At 35.0% G+C, this 23,622-nt stretch overlaps 1 protein-coding gene across 1 annotated transcript in view; it reads right to left on the bottom strand.

The window, feature by feature from the left end:
• The window catches only part of ADGRB3 (adhesion G protein-coupled receptor B3), a 449,879-nt gene that overhangs the window by 258,685 nt on the left and 167,572 nt on the right, over positions 1–23,622 (bottom strand). Inside the window, exons 3-4 of the mRNA XM_008637622.2 lie at positions 10,437–10,547; positions 5,083–5,244 (exon numbers count right to left, since the gene is read on the bottom strand). Of these exons, the coding sequence (XP_008635844.1) occupies positions 5,083–5,244; positions 10,437–10,547 (273 nt within the window). The remainder of the gene's footprint in view (positions 1–5,082; positions 5,245–10,436; positions 10,548–23,622) is intronic.

The following is a 23,622-nucleotide window of genomic DNA, read 5'->3' on the forward strand; positions in this document are numbered from 1 at the left end:
GCAACAAAATTTAAAACTTAGCTAAACAAAACTAACCCAAATTCTAAAAATATTATTCTCTGGGAAAAATGATAAATTGGAAAGTTCTTGAGTCTATGTAGACACATGGTGGGGTTTTTCAGGGCACATATAAGTTCAAGTCTATTGCTTAATTTGGAATTTTGATTCTATGCTGTCAAAATGTTCTAAGTTAGTTGTCTTTATTTGAAAATTTAAAAAATATTTGAAAATTAAAAAAATGTTCTGAGTGGCTCTTTAAAGGTACTGTCTCTAACCAAAAGGATGTATATTTCTTCTGGCAAGAGCTGACTGCATGTTAGCAGCAACACAGAACAATTCTTTTGTTATTTTGGAACTAAACATAAGCCAAGACAAAATGTCTCATTTTGGGTGCACTCAAAGCAGCCTCTATCTGTTTGTGGTTTAAATTAAGCTGTGCCAAAAATTATCTTCCACAACAAATTTTAGCTCATTAAGTAAAAAATTCACATCAGCTTCTTGCATTTATAGATTTTTATATCTGAAACTAGTAGTTCAATACTAAAGTCAAGGATGGAATAGGCATAACTATAAAAAATATTTATTTCAGATATATCTTTATATCTGAAACATCTGAAGTCAAGGATGGAATAGGCATAACTATAAAAAACAACCAATTTCAGCAAAACAAATATCAAGAAGAATTAATCTGTTCAACGCATTACAGAAGTGCCCAGTGTTATCCAGATTCTCTTTATAAGAATATCTTAAAACTTTAAAGTTTCTTACCCTTGATTTTTATTTCTGATATTTTATTTACATCTTCTTTCTTTAATACTATTTTCTAAATGCAAAAAAATCCCCTATAGCATCTGATGAATTATAGCCAGATGAGCTATGCCAAATTACACCAGATGGAGAGCTGGCCCGCAGAGGAGTTACTGTTTTCTATAACACAGTTTCAGATGCAAGATTCATTATTTGGGACAAAAATATTCAGATTATTGCCAGTTTCTCTGTCAAAAACATTGCTAACACAACAAGTTTGGATTACTGCAGAGCATCTTTCCCATCTCTCTGCCACTCTGTGAACCTAATCATGTTGAAGTGAACACCCACAGTGCTCACAACATGCAACTGCTGTGAAGTGGGAGGAGGTGTTAGGCCATGCTGGCCTTCATCCTACAAACATATTTTGTGAGATTTTTATTGGGGTTTAAATGCTTTTGATTTGTTCAGCTTTAAATTGAACAGATATTGAAAAACTATTATGGCCGCTGATGTTTCATTACAAGTGGTGCTGGTCCAGTACTGTTTAATATCTTCATCAATGGCATAGACAGTGGGATGGAGTGCACCCTCAGAAAGTCTGCAGACAACACTGAGCTGAGTGGCATGTTTGACAAACCTGAAAGACAGGATGCCATCCAGAGAGATCTGGACAAGCTCAAGAAGCAGGCTCATGTGAATGCTATTATGTTCAACAAGGTCCTGCACATGACTTGGGGGCAACTTCCTTTCAACACAGGATGACAGATAAAGGGATTGGGAGCAGCCCTGCAAAGAAGGACTTCAGGGTGCTTGTCACTGAGATGTTGGACCTGGGCCGGCACTGTGCATTTGCAGCCCAGAAGCCACACACAAGTGCATCAAAAGCAGCGTGGCCAGCAGGGCGAGGGAGGGGATTCCGCTCCTCTACTCCACCTGGAGTGTTGCATCCAGCTCTGGGATCCTCAGTATAGAAAGACATGAACCTGTTGGAGCTGGTCCAGAGCACTGCAACAGAGATGATCAGAGGGATAGAACATCTTTCCTATGAAGACAGGATAGAAGAGTTTGGGTTGTTCAGCCTGGAAAAGAGGTCTCTGTGGAGACCTTATTGTGGCCTTCCACTACATAAAGGGGGCCTCTAAGAAAGATACAGACAAGCGTTTTGGCAGGCCCTGTTGCAACAGGACAAGGGAGAGAAAAAAGGGAGGTAAATAAAACTACATTAGCATATAACACCAGCCGAAGTATAGCATTTGGGCATAAAAATGTTTGAAATGGCTTAGTGTATTCCTGCTCCTGCCACGTCTTGCTTTACCCATAAGCCTGAAAATGCTAATCTTCAGCTAAATTTTGTGGTAAAAGGTATTGAAGCCAATAGAGAAGGAGAAATAGAAGCTAATCTGCAGACATGGAAATCCCATGTTCTTTCCTCTTAAGTTTTAGCTGTGTTAGAAAGCATTCACTAAACTGAAAAGAATCAGTAGCGCTGCAGGAATGGATCCTGAGGTGTCCCCACTCACAAAAGAACCAGTGACAACAAAAATTACCTGAGCTATGTTTTGTTGTCTACTATGCTGCACTTCTCTAGAATAGTATTGGTCTGAAATAAATACAAATAACCCAAAAATTATGTAAATAGTGGTTCCTTCATTATTTTGCTTGAACTCTCAGTAATACTATTCTGAAATTTAAAGTTCTATTCCAATACATACATATATATGAAGGTGGTGAATCCCATTTTCAAATTTTTCCAGGACATTGAGATCACAGAGAAATATGCTCCCTAACATTCCAGTGAGTATCTTGGATATTATGTTTAATATGTAAAGTGTTTATAAAGAATATATTAAGGCAACAGAAAAAATAGTCTGAAAGCTTTGCATTAGTATTTGCAAGTTTAACAGGTTCCTCTGAAACCTATGGATAGATGCATGAAGTATAGTACAGTAGGCCATTCTGCATATTTTTTGATGTTGAAGGGGCAACTTTTTGATTAGGAAACATTCCAGCTCTCACAATTCCCCCCCCACCCTTTTACTAATCATTTTGTCAAACGTCTGTTTTAAATAAACTACTGTAAAGACTGTGTATTTTTTTTATGCATGGACCAGGAATAATCCTGAACTATGTAACTCTCTGACTCAGGATACATAACAGAATGAGGACAGAGGATATTTGGGCTAATAATTAAAGGGATGTTTAGAAAATTAATGGAGCTGTGCCTAGGAAAACCACATTTCTAAATTGCTAATCTTGCACACTGCTACACAGTAGTGATTCTGTCATTAGACAGAGAACAACATAAATTAATATGGTTATTGTAACTGTATGGAACAACATGCAAGATTAAGCCAGAAGACTAATTATTTAGGAAAGGTAACTCAAGATACATAGAGATTATCAGAATCAGCTGTGGCAAGCTGAAAAAGAAAATATCTTGGCAGTGTAGAAACTAAGAATTGGTAGCCTTTGCTCATACTGGGTCTCTGGAAACAAAAGCTGTATCCTGAACTGCGAAGATAAAAGGGAACTGCTCCTCTGTTGACCTGAGAAATCTTTTTGGGTAGCAGTCTTTTGGGTAGCATTGTTTAAAGTTTGTGTGACAACATCATATCTAAGAATTAACTTTTTTCCAGTTTAAATTTGACAGCAAATTAATTACCTTGACTTCTGCATTACCTGGATTTTTTTGTTTTGTTTTGCTTTGTTTTGGTGTGAAAACTTCGTATCCCTTCCTGGAGAGAATGAAGATAAAATTCTGAAAATTATGTGATTTAATCCTCTTTCTTCTTCTTAGTTAATACTAATTAGCAAGAAATCAGGCAGAACTCATTGTGAGAGATGGACTGTGTTTTCATGTTCATTCTTCACATAATTTCAAATGAATATTTATATCTATATTGATTGTTTGCAATGTTTGTTCATTTCTTTTATAGTTCTCTTCTTTCATTTTTTCTTTTTGTACTTGAGAGTTCTCTTGCAGTATTTCCCACCTCTGGCACAATCTAAGCTACTCTAACTGTTTTAGAAATAGCTGCCATTTTTGTATGGAAACATTTCCATGCGTTAAAGTTTTAACACTTCTAAAGTATTAAAATTCAGCTCTAACTAGGCATTTCTACTCTGAAATATTAGGAAATTTCATGTGAATCACTCACCTAAAGCACAATAGAAAAGCATTAGGTGTTGAGAGCAATTCTTGTTACCATCATGCTTTATAGAGACAATCTTGTAAGTTGCTTTCCATTACAGAGGCTCCCTAAATGCTTAGAATGCTGATACACAAACTTGGATGGGATCACATATGCACTGCCCATTGGCTATTTTTCAACACACAGTAGCAGCATCAGAGTTTGATTCAACATATTATTGTTCATTGAGATAAAGTCCAAGAGTTCTCTGTGTATGATAGTTTACTTCAAAAATGTACTGAGCTTCTCCTAGAAGCTGAAGATGTCTCACCACCCTCTTGGGTTCAAATGTTACAGAGTGAGGAATTTGTACATCTGAAGGATAGTATATAGTCTTTTTTTTTGCATTTCACTCACAGCAGAGGAAAATTAATGTAGTCACGGGGCATATGCCTTCCCTCTTGCTTCCCATCATAGATTAATCAGATCCACAGGTAGAGTTTAAAGAAAGATGTGCCCTTTCAGCAACTCACTTGAATATGCCTGTCTCTTCTCCTTAGCGTATAACTACTGCTGAACTCCAACGATGTCCATAACTCTCAGACAAAAGGAGTAGGAAAACTGTGATGCAAGATACTGATGACCTTTACTGTGTGTCAGATGTAAGAGAGTTACTTTTGTCTGATCTTTTTTTCTTTGATAGGTAGCTGTTGCCCTTTCTTGCCAGAACAATGTAAAGGGAAGTCCATGAAGACATAACTGTGCATGGAACATTGTCTGGCCCATTGCCTAGAAGAGAGTATTCTAAATGGCAAAACAATTGCAGCGTCAAATAATATATGTTAACCCACCCTGTTAATTAGTCTCTGCTCCTTAATGTATTCATGATCTGGATTTCTTCCCTAGTTTGTCTTTGTACTCATGCTACCTTCTCTTTTCTGAGTGAAAATAAGAGAATATAGACTTTTTGAAAAAAAATGAAACTGTCAGAAAAAAGGTGCTCTTGTTCCATATCTTGACTGTTCTGAAAATAATAACCGACATGAAAAAAATTCACAGGTGAACAGAATTACAATTCTCTGCTTTAACTGAAATGCCCCTAGGAAACCCATGATAATAATAATAATAATATCATTTCAAGTTCTTATCATTATACAGTTCAAAAACATCCACAATTTTATTTATTGGCTGCTAACACTACCTGGACAGAGGGCAGTGTTATTGCAAACCCTTGATTCTCTTAAAGGGCCGCTGCAGTGTGTCCCGTAAGGTGATACACAAGTTCTGGTTCGCACCTGCGACCCTTGACCACAAGTAACTGAACACGTACTCCACTGGGCCCACTCTTCAACACCAGATTCACCTGTATTCGAGACAACAAACAAACATGAATATAGACATAAGTATTAATGACACAATTTTTTTTTTTCTGAACCTCATTATCATCTGCTCTTATAAATCAAAGAAAAAAGGTACAACACCAAAATAAATATTTAAAAGTTTATGGAGTAAAGCGGCTGTGAAAATGTGCAATGAATAGAAAACAAAGACACCTACAATGCTGCGATCACATAACACCTGTCAGAGGGGAACACTTTGATGTCTTAGCATAATTTACAACTTTATGAGAGCTACTGCCCTTCAACACTTCATTAACAACACTGCCCTCAGGATTCTAAAAGTACATAGACAACACTTTTAGTATAATAGAAAAGGATTTATCTTTGATATTTTTACTTATCCCTCTAGAATTAATGCTCAGTAACAGTTTAAGGAACCTTACCAGTAAGGGAATTCCAATGAAAAAAACCCCAGACAAACCAACCCCCTAATGTCTTATATTTTCTTCAGCAGAGTCATATAGCATTTGAAAGAAGTTCCCTGGCAAAGAAAAACGTTTTTTTAACTAAATTTTAACCTGAAATGTGGGATGGCAACTTTGATCATTTTCTGCACAGATACACTCCTTGCTTTTGACCTACAGGTGTGCTGAATTCTTGGATGTGTCAGACCGCACTACTGCACATAATACATACTACTATGCTCAAAATTGTCATATGTGATTTGTTAATGCTACATATTAGAAAAGAGGATTTTGAAAATTTTTTTGAGAGATAGAACATTTTATTTATAATTTTTGAAAGCAAGTAATGCATAAAGTTTTCTTGCATGGATGCTCTGGAGAATGCTTGAATTTAATTCTCATGAACAGCTATACACACAATTCTGGAATTCCTTTCCCAAAGGAATTCATATTCAGAAAAATAGATCCCTTGAGTATTCTCAGAAAGCAAATGCAAAAATAATGTGAATATACCTCACTTAACAATTTGAGTAAATAACTGTGCATTGATGTTTAGCTTCTTCTGTTAAAAATCAGCATGTAACGTAAAATGGCAGCTGAAACCCCTATTGCATGCTTGATTTTTAAGTGTCCTTTTTGAAACAAATAGGATTTTCTGTTTTAAAATCAGTGGTATGATAAAATATGCAGACTTGAAGAGCTTGCTTGAAATTTCAGTTACCTCAATATATTTCTAGTCTTCCAAAAGTTTTGATACTGATCACAGTCGAGGGGTTGTCTGCAAACCAGGAATATTCTGGTGCTACCTGCCAAGTATGCAGTAAATGACATACTCTTTCTTCAAACTGTACTTTATGGCAAGAATCTGTGAATGTCTCCAAGATGTCTTTCTGTTGTTTGGTTTTTTTGTTTGTTTTTTTTTTTTTCCCCCCCAGAGGTCAAGCATGGAACCTTTGCAAAATGATTGTCTTTGCTAGACTTCTAAGATTCAATTCTGAGGCTTTCAGTGCTTTAAAAAAAAAAAAAAAAAGCTTCTTATTCCGTAACATGACAGAATGTATTATAATTAGCACACAAATCCCTCTGTTTTTAATAAAATTATATGCAACTCTAAAAATTTCTATGGAAAATTATGAGCTTTCTACACACAAAAATTCCCCAGTGATTTTTGTAGTCCTTTTCCTTATTTGTTAAGTGAAAAAAAAGAAAAAAATAATCACTGGTTATTGTTTTAATAGTTTTTCTGACATGCATTTAGCACTTTGATTAGGCAGTGAGATGGCTTGGGCTCAGGTTAGATGATATGCTAAATATCTTTAATATGTATGTAGACATTAACAATTATAAAATGTGTACTATAAGCCCTATATACATGATAAAAAGACTTATATTACTGTGGGTTTCTAGGCTAATATTTTTTGTCTTTTCCTACATGTTTGGAAGTTTTCTTTTTGAAGTTTGACTTTTCTTTTGTTCAAATGGTTTAGATAAAAGGTCAAACGGCAGAAAAAGTCTAAACTATGTTTCTCAAGATGTTCCTCATTATGTAAAACAGTTATATATACCCAGTGTAAGTGATCCCATTACTCAACACAGACATGTTGACAGTACACATCTAATAAAATACAGAAACTAAAAACTAAAAATTTTATTTTTTTTATATCTTAAAGTGATAAAAATGTTACTCTTAACCCTTGGAATATGATGGAAAATAGCAGCAACATGATTATTAGTCTGTTGTCAGATTGTTGTGTGACTGTATTGAGTGAATTTTGAAATTAGTATTAATTATTATAAGTGCTGAGCATATATGTACTGTTCATTCACAAAAGGTACAATGTCTTAATATACTTCATCATATGTAAACAAGGCTTAAACATTTTCTGGAGAAAGATCCTCCACATTAACATGTTGTACAAAGCAAAAAGAGCAAAATAAAGACAAAATAAAGAACACACATCTCACCAGCTGCTTTGCTTGCTTTTATACAATACATTATGATATTTTGGTAATTTTTAAAATTTTCAGACTATTTTGTACTGCTGTCAGGATGATTATTACTTATTTTAAAAAATTTAAAAGAAGGGAAATGTCTTCACAAATCTATCACATCATTGTTAATTCACCATTTTTAAGTACATAAAGACTACTATATTTTCTAGAATAAATGTAGGTTGACTACATAATCTGCAAATATATCTTTCACTGTTTGCTTTTCTCTTATCCATTTTTGTCTTTTCTGAAAGGAAAATTTTGAAAAGGCTACTTTTTATTTTCCTTCTTCTTTTCTGTTATATGAGAACTCTTAAATTTTTGCATCACTCACATTAAATCTACAATCTCAAATTATCTCTTAGCAAGGTATCAAACTCTTATTCTCCCCTGCTGCTTGACACATAAGAGGAAACATAACTTACTGTATGGAAGGCCTCATTGATTTGTGTAAAACTTACCTGCATTATACTCTCTAAATCCCATAACACCTAAGGGAAGGATCAGTCCAAACACATAAAATGACAAATATAGAACAAGAAATTATTCACACAGTATTTTTTAATAAATGTTTTTACTGCCTTATATCACTCTCCAAAACCACAAAAATGTGCATTTTAGTAACACATTTTAAAACTCTTCAATTTCCAGCAAAATTTGGTGGATTAAGTCTATGATTCCAGGAGTATTAAATGCTTTTCATAAATATTTTCCAGGATACTTCTCTATTCCTGTCTCTCTGCCTTTTAAAAACATACAAACATTTTGTTGCACTTTTGTATCTGTTTTATTATTACACAAAATAAAATATCAAGGCTTAAAATATAAAACCTCATAAACTCAGTAACCAATTACTATTAAGATTTCTTAGTGGGTAAATTAATGAGATAGATATGTTAGGAAAAAACCTTATGAATCAGTTTAGGAAGATACCACAATCATTTTATTGCAAGAAAAATTAATGCATTACAGGTGAAGAAAATATGCAATGATCACTACAAAGGAAAAACAAAATGAAGAGATGAAAATTAGTATGTCCAGAAAGAGCACAAGTATTACTTAAAATGTGTTAACCTACAGCATGGAAAGTACAGATTTCCCCAAATTTGGGCATCTAAATTTATATGCTCATACATCTCACATGCTTTCAGAACAGGACCTTGGAAACCAATTCTGTATAATTTTGAATGTTCGTCTCCCACTCCACACACACAATGTATTGGAAGGTGATGGTGTAAGTGCTGCATTTGTAATGCAGTTCTCTAACACCTATAATAGATGCACTGCAGTGCAAGACTAAAAATTATCAGATACAAGATTTGTCGGAGATTATTAAAGTTTTAGGGATTTATAAGGGGAAAAAACCCGGATAATTTTACTTATTTTTTGAGTAATTGTATGAATTCAAGAAGCAGCATAAAAGCAAAAGTGTTATACTATGTAGTAAGCAACTAACATTCTATGTCTGAGCTAGGTATGCAAGTGAAAAGTTCTACTTGCCTAAACAAAAATTGCATGGAGACCTAGAGAATTCTAGGCTCCCTTCTTCCACTGCATTTGCTTACAGGAGCATCTGTGAGTTAGCCATAAAATGCAATCCTATAGATTAATAGGAGGGAAACAGACTTTTTCCCATTCTAAATTTGTTACCAAACAGATCTACACTGATTGGCTATACATGTACTCAGATTGCTTAATATATCAATTTCTGCAAATCTGTTAAGTAAAGCACCCTACCACTAAGGATGTCAAACATGCACTATAACTAGAAGCAATTATAACTCTTTTCCTGAAGTGCGTAAAAACTGGAAGCATTATGTACGACTGATGCAGGCATATATTCTAGGTTAGTAACTATGGAATACAGAGGATGTTGTTTCAAATCCATACAAAAAATTATGGGGCACAAGATTGTCAATGCAGTAACTTACTGGAATGGAGAGTGTAGGGTACCAATAGTTAGGTTTTACCAACAGATACATGGATCATTATTGAAGTCAAAATGGGCAGTAGCTTTGGTGTATGAGAGCTTAATTCAACTCACCACTGAAATTTTATCATTGACCTCAAAGGCTGCTGTGGTAACTGTTGGTAAACAGGCTAATCAGGATTATTTTTTTTTAATTACTTCAGCTCCAGGTTTCCAATATCATCTTGGTATCTTTAGATAAAGAAGATGAAGTTGCTCAAACAAAATTAAAAAATATGTTTTAGATGAAAAACTGTTAGATAATTTGCACATCCAATTAAAAACTACTTACGGCCGATTTCATTTAGCAATTATGAATCTGGAAACTAGAGAATAGAGTGTCGTGCTGGGCCAAAGATAGTAAATGCTGAATACATGCACATTAAAGTCACCCCAGTAATTAATTAATTTGATAAATGCCTAAAGCTGGGATTAGACAGTCTATTTATTAAGAAATTCTGAAGCATGTTCTTAACATCTTTAGAAAAACGTTAACATGTCACCGTGAGCTGTCCTGTGTTTCGTACATGTGAGACTGCTTTTACTACTAAAGAAATTCATACGTACACTAAATGATTCAGTATCCACATTCGCAGTGCATGTTTTTGCATGATCTACCTAATTCTTAGCCACTTTATTTATGGACTTTAACTGGTGAAAAAAAATAAATGATTCAAAAAAAGTATCAGCTTAGAAAACTGACAAATATGCAGCAAAAGATTATGGAAACATGCAGTGGTCTTGCTAAAATTAACAACAGTAAATAGAAAAAATGTAACTGATGTATTACCAGTTTGTGCCATAAATTTAGCAGCATCAGCTTGTTCCTGAGGGACCCTTTTCTCATGAACAGATCGAGGTCGCTGACTTTTAATTGTATGATCTCCCATCATTCCAAATTCTAAAGACAGAATAAAGGTTTATGAAAGCTTGTGTGTAGACATTTCTCAAAAGTCACATACTGTCTCATGCAATATGTTCCTAAACATACCTGGAAGTTGCTGGCAAGAGTCAGGCAAGTGATCATGGCAGTTAATATCAACTTAACTTTGCTACACTCAACTTTCAATGAATACTTAAATTTATGTCTGCAGATTTTCCAATATGATTTTATTTTATGAACCAACATTCAATAGTGACACATACTATAAATCAGCTGTATGACATGGGACAAAAACAATTATTCAAATGCAGACATTCTATTCCTTTGTTTTGAATCAGTGCAACCACACCAGAAAATGACTATGACAGTGTTAGACATTGCTGTTCTGTGGCAGAGCCTGCTGCTCTTCCAGAGAGGACTTCTATTTCTGCACTCATCTTTCTGGCTGATGAAGCCTTCAACAGAGATAATGAGTCATCTTTGGAAATGGTGGCAATGGGAAATAATAGTAAATTAGCCAATGAACTGTTTAATTTTTAGGCTGAATACAGCAGAACAAGTGTTCATGATCTGTTTCCTTCCTGAAACCTCTCAGTTAAAAAGACTAGATTACATCTTACTCTCCCCATTGATTTTAATAGGGAAAACCTATGAAAAATCAGTGTGGGAGACGAGAGTGCTTTAGTTGTTTATCCTATCACTGCTGTCATTTTCCCTCTCTTGTCCTGTACAATCCTCCTAGGCTTCTATCTTAGCTCCACTTTTCATTTCTGTAATGAAATGCTGAAAGTCCTTTGCCCTTAGAGGGGGATTGCTGTGTCTTCAGCACAGTTCCCTATGATCCTCCCAGGCACACACAGCTGTCTGCAGCTCAGTGCTAAATATTCTGTTTAAAAAAAACCTGGGACTCTAATTCAGGAAGTGTGTGCTGGGAAATATGGGTTAACATTGAAACCACTTCAACTACAATCACATAAAGTTTCTGATGAGGCAGAAGGTGTCTGAAACACTAGGAACACAAACATTAAAAAATACCTTTCTGCTGGAAGGTTACCTTGCAAATGCAAAATTCAAAATTCTCCCCAATTTGTAAAGGCATGAAGATAATAAAACTTACCTTTCTGCCTCAAAAACCACCAAACATTACATGAGACGTAAATATCACTAATAAATATTATTTGCAAACACCTTGCTTTGATAAATCATTAAACACATTAAAATTTCTATTTAAAGAAACAGTTAAAGGGGAACTTATTTTTAAGAAGTCAATCAGAAGAAAGAGGTTTTTTTCCTTTCTAGTAAACTATTAATGTATTTCTCCAAATTAGTGTTTCTTTTTGTAAATATTCATTAATGGCATCACTTAAAATATAAACTTAATTATTCATTTGAAAACAGCAATGCAGTTTGCATTCTAAAGAGAATATTTGAAAATCTAATTAATAAAATATATTTTGAGGATTAAACATTCAACATTTTTAATATACCCCAGAAATAAATATAAAAGATAATTAAATTATATATATACACACATGCAAATATATAATATATATATGTATGTGTATATATACATATGTGTGTTACAAATTTTAGGAATAAATTTTTTCAAAATACACCTCTTCTACAGCTCCTCTGATTTAAGATAGCTTTTTATTCTGTGGAAAATCTCTTATTGCAATCAATATTCTAATACAAATTATGATTAGAATATTTTTACAATTTTTACAAGGTGCAGTACAGATGACACATTTAAACTGTAATTAATAACATGGTAATGGCAGGAAACTTTACATAGCTTTTCCCCCGCAGAGGCTGTCACAGCAAGGCATGTTTACTCTGAGTTTGCTAGCTGCATGATCTCTGCTTGTCAGGCAATTTAGAGGATATGGCACCATTCTTGCAGAAGACTTAGTTCTACTTTTTAAGTTACAGAGTGCAATAATGGGAGACCTTTGCTAGAGGAAGGCTTTCCAGAGGCATACAGGGAGGTAGTGAATGTTTTGGTCCCAGTCCTGCAGCATCTTGTGCTGGGTGCAGGCACATGCAGCGTCCTGCAGGACAGAGACTGCTGGTGAAGAGGCAAAGGGATGTCTGGGAGATCAGTTCTCTGGGTTGTGGAGGATACCTGATACAGCTCCAGTCATAACAATGGAGTTACAAATACCACTGAGCATGACTGTAATGCCTCAATTTTTTCATTTTTCCACTCAAGCAACAACACATTTTCAATTCATTTCAACTATTGCTGATGGTCTTTGAGATGCACTTTTCAGCTAATCTCCCTTTGATATATTAAGCATTTATACAGCAAGTATATATTAAAGATAATTTTTTCATTACACAGACAAAAATATTTTTTATAAGTTTTGTCAAAAAATGGAACCAGACTTATGCAATGCTCTCATTTTCATATTCAGCTGAAGTATTTAACTGAATGCCACATGAGAACAAAAGCAGTACCAGGAAATGCAATGTACTGGCATGGGTGAGGCCTCATTAAAATTCAGGCCTCATGGGAAAAGAAAAAAATAGGGTCAAGTACATTTTTGTAATGGGATCAGAAATGTCCACTTTTTGTGTATAAGTACAAACAATGTTCTCAAAATTGTTTAATCTAAGAAACTTAACAGTAATGCATTTTTATGAAGCATTTTATAATACAATATCTTACTTAAGTTTACAATAAATACTAAATAGAATGAAACTTTCCTTAATTTTCAGATCCTAGGTAATAAATATAGAAGGTGAACCCATTATGCAGTTTTTTTCCCTCAATACTTCACAGAGAAGCAGTATTTAAATGCTTTCTGGGATGGGAAAGCATTTTAACCCAAGTCATCCTAGAGTATGACTAAAAGGCACAGTAAATTCAAGGACCTGTTTGTGTGGGAAAGGTGGTAAGAACCATCCTAATGTAGGCAGTATCTGGCACAGAGGTGTCCTGCAAGGTCAAGTCAGCATGATTCAAGACCTGATATCTGGGATATAATATTAGATATTTGAATTGACATTCTGAGTAAAGGAATTTTTATCATTCTCACTCTTCTTACCTAGTTCTTGCTGCTGAAAATAAGTTTTCTAACCCAGAAGGTATTTTTGTAGACATTCGTTTCTGAAGAGAATTCTTTTGGTAATGTCTGTCCTAAATTTTATTTGGGTGAAACAGGACAGTTCTTCTCTGCTTTTACCTCAAACACTGATATTAATCATATTGTTTTGTTAAATACAAGGGGAAAGCAAATCCTTTCAGCAACAAACAAGTACATGGTCTAATTCAGAACTCAACAGTGACTCTAAGTTAGGCCTGGAAACATGCAAGGGTTTTAAGCCTTTTTATTACGTTGTTAATGCTATAATCTACACAGCATGAAGATAAAACTCATAAATACCTCAAAATGTAAGTAACAAATAGCATTATGGGGAATTGAATCATTTTAACCAGACCAAGACTTATAACGAATCATAACACATTCCAAACATTTGTGGTAGAAGACCTGAGGTTTAGTTATCTGATAGAAGAATTTATTCTGCTGTCAGTGGTCCTTTGGTGGCTATGGAAGTACAAGAGATCCCTGCAATAGGATGCCTATTTTACCTATCCTCAGCTGTACATAATGGATCAATAATTCAATGTATTTTAGTGATGCAGATATTTTAATATGGATGTGACATTTCATTTGGTTAAGCATAGGAACAGACTGCCCAGGGAGGTGGTAGAGTCACCATCTCTGGAAGCATTCAAAAATGACTGGACGTGGCACTTAGTGCTATGGTTTAGTTTTCATGGTGGTGTTTGGTCAAAGGTTGATGATCTTGGAGGGCTTTTCCAACCTAAATGATTATATGATTCCATGATTTCATTTTCCGTATAAGCTGAGGCATGTAATATAATTCCATGCCTCCTAGGACAGAAAAACAAAATTTGCAATTCCAAAGTTTACAGTTCAGTTTTATTTACAACTCTTATCACAAGTCCCATTGGCTTTACCTTTATTTTTATGTTACGTTATGTTATGTTATGTGAATTTTTATTCCTATTGAGTAACCTTTTTAGTTTTTAAAGCAGAAGCTAAACTCTTGCGGCCAGTGTAGGTGTACATTTTTAGGAGAGAAGAGAGGTGCCATGTGCTCTCTGTAGGAATAAAGAAGAAAAAAAATCTGTTAACAGTGTAAAAATGCAAACTAGGACAACTGAGAAATACAAAAGAAAAATACCAGCTTTGCAAGGTTCTACTCACCAAGGCTAGTCTCTGCTTTTTGACAAGTGGATATTCTTAAAAATTAAGGTTTGTATCAAACAGATTTTATGCCTAGGCTGTTTTATCTTATTTGTAACATATATATATATATTTGTTGCATACATATCCTAGTCATCAGAGGACATATAAACCATGTTGGCTTGGCTTTTATGGTTATTTTTTATCACATTTCATGGGAACTTCACAGTGCAAATGTATTATGGTGTACCATCTACTATGAATTGTGCTATTTATGGTGCAGGACACACTGGTATTAATACAAAAAGCCTTTTTCAGTATAGGAGTTGGTGATGGCATCATGAATGAACTAAAAAAAAAAAAGTGACTGTGAGACCTCCAGGGTTACCCCCTTAGGATATGTACAATGTCAAGGAACTTCAGAGTTGCTGAGTGTCGTCAGCTTGTACAGAACCACCTGGAAAGTGAGAGCAGTTTCCTGAAGGCTTTTCAGAACCTTAAAAGCAAGAAGAGGCAGCCGATTCCCCAAAGTGACTGTCATTTTCTTTCACCCACAGCGCTCCGACAGTGTGATTCATACTATCCTGCCCACTCCTGAACTGTAACTAGCCAAATAAGTGTTTACATTTACTCTTGACTACAGAATGAACGGAATAGGTCTTTCAGCCAGAATGTGCAATAATAAAAACTGTCTCATGTGCAGTAGCATGGCATCCTCTCTGTGCTAACACACAAATGTTTTTCCCAGAAATTATGCAAAATGCTGATGTAAGTGCCAGGTGAAGGGGGAGGAGAGAAATACCTAAAGAATCAGTTTGTTTAAATCAATTTTTGGACTGCAATATTAACTAATTTCAGTACATCCGATCAATTTGTGACTTCCAGGAGCTTGAAAAAATTTTCTGCATGTTTGTTTTTAGTCCATTCTAGAGGTTCTCTAACAAAGATACACAGCAGTAGCAGTACTTGGGGTTTCTTATCACTTTGGCAACTGGTCAGTATAATTTCTTCTGGTCACTAGATGGCAGAATGTGTGTTCACATAGAACACAATTTTGCATTGACTTGAGAAGCTGTGACTTTCTGTTTCATTTTCACTATAAAATTATCTCTCATATATATACATAATAAATGTCACTACATTCAAAGGACTGAGGGGTTTTTGCTTTTTTTTTTAGTTCTTCTTTTGTAGGATTGATGGTTAATAAAAACCCAACAAAACCCCCAAACTGAACAAAACATGAGCTGCAGGGTTTTTGTTGCTTTTTTTTTTCCTTACAGCAAGTCCTAGGACAGAAGGAAATCAGAGGAGCATTCCCTTCCCTATCTCCAGCCCTGCTTCACTGTAGCAGGGTACCCAGGCCCCACAAGGAAGCACTTGTTCTCTAATGCTGCATTGTCAGGACACAGAGCTTCAGGGCATTAGTGAATACCATCACTCTTCAGTACAGATTTAAGCTATAGCTTTCCATGGGAACCCCTTAAAATGATATTTCCTCATGAGGCAGGCAAGTTGCCAAAAGGGTAACGTAACCATTAGCTGAATTAGATTTCCATGGGAACCTCTTCTTAGTGAATGTGGAAAACGTTCTTAAAACAGCCTTTGCTTACTTCCTACGTAGATCCTGGTCCCATAAAAAGTCCCCTTTTGGGTCTCCAAAACAGTATAGAAGAGCTTTGATCAGTTTCAAACTGAATGGAGTAATTTCTTTCACTGGAGCAAATTAAGATCTGAACTGAGCTGTATTCATGAACACAGTGAGAAAAATATGCTATTACTCATGAAAACATGGAAAGGATTTTATGATAGTGGAAATATGAAAGGCAAAAGCATTTGTACTAACACAGTATATATTTTTTAATTTTAATAAATTATTGCATTTTATCAAGTAAAAGACAGGTAAACATTTGTAGGAAATTAGATACAAGATTTCCTTTCTCTTGCACACAGAGATATCCTAATACCTATACACATGCACTCTTTCATCTCTCAAAAAATTAGGGAAAATAATTATGTATTCTAAACACAACATATTGTACAAAGGTAATTAGTTTATATTCATCTCTAGGGAGACCCATTTACTCCCAGGACATAATTTTGGATTAATACTACTGCTGGTATTTTTAATGACATAAGAAATGAAATATTGCTGAATTAAAGTATAAATGATAGCACAAATCCTGAGGAGCTAGACTTTCTCATGGCAGTGCAATCTGCTGTCTCCCTGTGCATCTCTGCAGTGACTCTCTTGGCCAGCCATTATCTTTAGTGGGATCTGAACCTGTTTATTTATGGCTAGAGATTTGATCAGTGAAGAATATCATAAAGATGTAATATTTATTCACTTTTAATGTGCGGAGAATGTCGAAACTGTTCAAACTCTATTACTTGCCTTCCTGGCCCCAACTGCTCATCATCATACACCTAGGCACGAGAAACTGAGCATAAAAATCTAGTGAAGTGACTCATACCTGTTCAAAATGAATGTAAAATGTCACCACAGCAGGTAGTGTGTTTTCACATGTGCTTTGCAGAATTATAACTAAGCAAAGAGGAAAAGGCAGGGTGGATGGAAGCCCAAACTACAGCTTTACCCCTATTTATATCTACCAAATCTGACATTTGTAATTATCATGGCCAGGTAGGCAGAAGATGCTCTGCACTTCACATTTTTCCCATTCAAATATTTCCCTGGTAATCTATCCCAAAATGTTTGTGTATAAAAATAACAATACTGATAAAAAGCACTTTACATTTTCAAGTTTAACATTTGAATCCTGTAAATTTAGCAGTATGTTTTTCTCTCCTGTTCCATACTGTTCTCTCAAAGATTCATGGACATAATAACACATTAAAGAATGAAAATACAGGGGGTTATCTTTATATATTTTTGCTTTTTAAATGAAAGACTTTTAATGCATTCTCTTGTAGTATTCTCATCATTTTAATGTTTCTACTATAATAACTTATTAATGTGCAGCCTTTAAAAATTTAAATCATGGTATAATAATAATTCTTCACTATCTTTATTTCTTTTTTATATTTCATACAATTTTACTTCTACATTAAGTATTTTGCTTTTGTTGTGTATTTCATTAACTGAATTACTGATATGGTTAGCCAGTGCAGGAGTTATTTCAGAATGGCATCATTTTTATATAAACAGTCTCTTTTTACTGAACACTGCAGCAAGCTACATAGTTCTTACACACAGGCTAATATGTGCCCCTTTATTGTTCAATTCTGTACAATTAAAAGTCAAGAGATGATGACTGAGAATAAACTGTAATTTACTAAGCTATTCTTGAATTCAATAATTCTTACTTTCTGTCCTAGAATGACTGAAAAGTAAGTAAACTGAAAAAAGCAGGACTCACAAGGACATCTAGACTATTTCCTTGCCCTGCAACTATTTACTGCAGACATTTCTGCAGATGGTTGCCTAATCTTTTCTAAATGATAGAAGCACTCATGAAAATATGAGATGAATTATCTATGAAGTTATGACAGGGAAGTTTACACTGTGTGAAAGACTCTAAAGCTGTATGAAGAGAAGGAACAAGAATCAATATTTTAAATAACAGGTAATGCAAACTGTAATCACTAAGAACAGTTAAACTGAGTGTGAATGCTTTTTAGAATGGTAAAGCTTCTAGGTGAAGCTAAATGATATTGCATGCCTTTTTAAGAGCATTTTCTTGTCCTTGTTTAAGTCTTATAAATTGCTTTTATGAGAAAATAATTAAAAATGGAAGAAGTGTTGCTGGATGTGATTTTTTTACATTACATTTTTATCATTTGTGATACCACAAAGCTCACTGTTTTGTATACAGACATGGGTGGCTGCTAAATTTTATGTAGAGAGAGAGGAATAAAAGTAAAGGACAAGAGCCTTGACTGTTGTAAGATGGCCTTGTTCCACTCAGGCAGACTAAAGTTTCTAAGCTGAGGAGATGGACTAGAAGGTGTTTACCAAAACCAGACATCTACTCTGACTTAAAAGGTTTTTACAACCAGTTCACAAGGGTATGTACCCTTGCTGTCACTTGCAGGTTAATGATTGCACACATGCAGTTTCAAACATACTGTTCCACCCAGTTCATCCTGGGAGAGTTGTGTATGGCACACTGCCCTGATAGGAAGGATGTTACAGGGGTTTCCAAAACAGACCTGGAACCTCTTAACAGGTATCTAATGGTGCCATAAGTCCTCTCTGAACTCCTATGGGACACCTGTGGTCTTGAATATGAGTCATAAATAACTCTTCTCTAGTCAACAATGGGAAATCTTAATGGGAAAACACAACACAAATGAGAGGAAAACCAGTGATTCAAAATTTAAACCTCAGATCAAATTTTCACCATCATAGAATCATAGAGTTGTTAAGATTGGAAAAGACCTCTGTGATCACCAAATCCAACCATCATCCCAGCACCACTACAATGTTCACCTCTAAACCATGTCCTCAAATGCCATATCCACATGTTTTTTGAACATTTTCAGGGATGGTGACTCCATCCCTTCCCTGGAGAGTCTGTTCCAATGCTAAATAACTAAAACTGAATCCTAAAATAAATCTAAATCCTTCCTTCAGAAATACATGCACGGGATTTTAAGTAGAAAAGCACACAAGAGATCCAACCAAAACTATCAATGAAAATCTATTGGACCTAGATCTTCCAGGATTTTTTGAAAACACATTAGATGTTTTCACTGACTTTAGTAAAAGCACTTTTCTATGTCTCTGAAATTCGGATTTCAGGGTCACACCCAGCAATTCATTTAATGTTTTTAAGGACTCAAATATCACACTGAGGCTAAAATCCAAAGTTCTCCTTCACTCTTACTGCATAATCCACACTTGGAAAACGTGTCTCAGTGCATCTGCTAACATGTCCTTCCTAGTTCTACGGCCAGTGTCAGAGAGTACCATGGCTTATTCTACAGGTGTTGCCCATGCAATGCTTCTGTAAAAGCAAACTAACTGTTCAGCTGCAGATCTGAGCTAAACAAAGCACAGTTTGTCAAACACCTCTTAGAGAAGTTCAGCCTGAAGCCTGCATTAAAGAATAACTGAGGTGCAGGATTTCTCACCTAATTAACACCAGACCAAATGCCCAGTGTCAAAATAAATTAAAAAAAAAAAAAATAAAGCAGAAAATTTGACGTAAGAGCAGATGTATTTGATGGGCATAATCCATCTGATCATGGTGTACTACTTTTAACACAGGAACAGCACTTTACTGGATTGAGTAAATGAATCCATTAGAATTAGTGAGACTATGATAATGATGCTCTTACAGATTTACCAAGCACATAGATTACACTGAGACCCATCGATATATTGTTTTTGCATGTTTTTGCAACATACATATTTTTTAAAAACTTTTAAAAATGCTGTTTTTCAGCCATGGCAGAGATTTCTACTCAGTCACATAAAAGTGCCTTCTTGCCCACTTCACTGATTAAATTAGAAAGCAATAGAAAACACTGGTACTCATAGGGAATGATACGAGGGAGAAGCACGGGGATGACACTACTCAAGTGGTACATCCTCAGAGGTGGAAGAGCATGCCTGTTTTTTCATCAATAAGCATCAAACAAATTGATTTTAGTATTATTATTCCTACATTTTGGCATGATATTACACTTGAATCACTTAAAATTCTCATGCATGTCCTACAAATATTACTGCAACAATCTATACCTTTTGACCTCCACAATGATTAATCAAAGTGTACTCTATACAGTTTCTCCTACACATTTCAATAATAAGGATCTTTTAAAAGTGTCTATTCCATGATGGCTACACAGGATACATCTTATGTAATTCATTTCAGCTTGTCAGTATAACATGCAGTGTGGCTACCTAAAAGCTGTCTTAGCTCATCATGGTCCATCATTTGGGGAAATTATGCCAATAGTCAACATATATGAATGTTGATTCATTTGCAAGATTGCAAGCAGGGATTTTTTCTGTGAAAATGTTTAGTTCTGGACTTAGAACTATAGAGTTTGCAATACTCATTACTCTGGGAGCTCTAACTGTAACTCATACAAATGTATTCTCAGAATTACCTCTTGTTTATGGACATACAAAAACTAATATATTCTGGAGAATTCTGCAGTTTGTTGTGTTTTACTTAGTGCAAACAGACTTCCCCTTAACAACTAGAGACCTGCAACTGGGATGTGTATCGTGGCTCTCTAAGAGGCTTATGACTTTAATCTCATCCTGCTGCTCCTAACTATGAACCTTTTTTTGGATCATCTGCAGTGCTGCTTATACATCTTCCCACAGACAGCCTATAAATCTCTCCAAATGCCTCTATTCTGATGCCTAGAAAGGGCTGGAAAAGAATTCACTACAGAGCTCAATAAAATAGCTTCTATACAAAGCTATTTTCAAACAAAAAATTGAATTTGTCTCAAATTAGGCTTTTGCCTCTTTTGTTTTGGCTCTCTGAAAATATCCTAAATAATTACCTGAAAGAAGTTTACTGTAGGTATGTATAATGGAATATTTACATTAAAAAAATTTCTGAATCAGTAAATTAAATTATGCTCACTAGAGACTTATTTTGATTGTCCAACCAATAATCAGAACTACAGGTATGTACTTAGATGACCATGACTCCAACAATACTACCACAATGAACAGATTAGGCATATTTCATATTCTCTTCAGTGATTAACAGATAACTTCAAAAAGATAAGGCAGAGGAGATCGTAAGAAAATTCAGAAAAAAACCCATTATCTTGACCACAAAAGTTATACAACATGTATTATTTGCTTCAGTCAAGAGCATGTCATAAAGAGCATGTTAAGTAGGCTGAAAAGATTATGTTGAAGCTCATAAGGTACCAGTTCTCAGAAGACCAGAAAAGAAATCCTAGATTTAGACCTAATACAGACTGCTCATTCTGTACTGATCTTGTGGAATATTTTTTACATTTCCCAAATATATTTAAGTTTGATCTGTTTTTATTTCTAGAAGTTACTTCAACTTGATACTCATTCACATCTCAGAACAAATAAAGTGCTTCTAAAGACTATAGTCTTATGATTTTAGCAACAACTTTCAGCAAATGGAAATACCTTTTTGGTTCTTAAAAATCATTATTTGTTTGATATATAAGTAGAAAACTCAACTAAAGTCTGTTTAAGGAATCCTAGGTTATAAAAGTAATGTTCCATTAGTTTTAATGAAGGTTTTGAAAATAATGCAGCAATAGGTCTGCAAAGCCTGAGTGAAGTGGAGTGCTCTGTGGCAGAACTGACTCTGGAGCCCCAAGGTACTTACATCTGCAGTCAGAGAAGTTTATTTCCCAGGATGACAGCAGAACCCATTGATGCAAGATGTGGTTATACAAATGCCCACATGCTAACATATGTAAAACATCTCCAAAGGATAGCCTGGGTGCACAAGATCTAGCTCTGGGAAAAGGGCTTGGTGCCATATAACTGCACACGTATAGAGTCTAGACCATAGAACAGATGTTTCCATTTTGTCCTTTCATGCAATTTCTGATTTTCAAAAATCATTACAAGTTCCCAAAAGACATGAAGAAGCAATTTTTTTATGTAATAGATTCTGTCCAAAAATAAGTCATCAGTGCTAATATACAGCCCTCTATATTTGTAATCATAGTAAGCACATATATAATTTTGATCATTTTATGGTACATTTCAGTTACTTCCCACTATCAAAAGAACAAACAAGTCTCATTCTACCTCATGTTGTGGTTTTAATACATTAGAGTAACATCACCTACAAATGACAGTACTTTGACCTCCACCAGCGTAAATCAAAAGTAATGAAATAACAGAATTAAATGTGCATATAACTGCTGTGTCAGCAGAACTGGCTCCAGACAGATTAATTTCTCTGGTTTTGAGCAGAACACAGGACTGCCAGACCAAGAATAATGATTTTCTAGCTTCTAACTCTGTTAGATCATGTGGATTCTTCTGCACATCCATACTATTTAATGCTTTAGATTATAGGAACAATTGCAGCTAGTTAAAGAGCGATTTCACTAAATCCTTATTCATGATGAGGTCAGCTTGGATTTGCTGCTAAGCAGCAGTTTTTAAAAATGTAATCACAATAAATTATTCCCAGTATTAAAAATGAGACGGTGCAATAATCCAGGCAAAAAAGTGCTAGTTGGGACAATGATTTTTCTTATTGTTGCTGTTCTCCTATTACCCCAAGGCCCACCACTATTACTGACTTGAAATGTTATGGTTGTATTCACTGGGTGTGTACTAAACTGCAGATAGGAATATCTGCCACTACATCTTTTAAACATTCCTGTGGCAGAGCCTGGGCAGCCTGCTAAAAAAAGCACAGGAATTTATTAAAATAGTAAAACATTTGTGCCAAGTAAAATTATTATACTTGATCAATGGACAACTGGTGGTCTTCTGAACAAACATCTGTAGCAATAAAGAAGTACACAAATTTTAGTCTGAAAAGAAGGTGCTATTCAAAGTACATAAAAAAAAACCTTAAAAAAAAAAATCTCACTCTAGAGACAAATCTTTTTTTGTGAAAGGAAGGATAAATCCCTTAGCTGGTATTTAGAGTTGAAGCAAATTTTAAATCCCACACCAGTTTCACAAACTAACTGTAGATCCAGACTTGAGACTAACAGTTGGAGAAGTGCATTATTTCCATGGTCATTTAATTACCTAACTCTGGTAGTCAAAACATAGCTTAGGAATTCTGAGTTAAAAGACTTATCAGTTGGGGATCTGGGGAATGTTTATGACTAATTTGTAAAGAGTCTGCATAAATACCACTCCCTTAAGATGGAAATTGTTGGGATCGAGTTCCTTCTCTATGGTAAGGTTTCTCTCTTTACCCCTG

This window comes from Corvus brachyrhynchos, unplaced genomic scaffold, assembly GCF_000691975.1.
Source record: "Corvus brachyrhynchos isolate BGI_N302 unplaced genomic scaffold, ASM69197v1 scaffold136, whole genome shotgun sequence".
NCBI classification, from domain to species: domain Eukaryota; kingdom Metazoa; phylum Chordata; class Aves; order Passeriformes; family Corvidae; genus Corvus; species Corvus brachyrhynchos.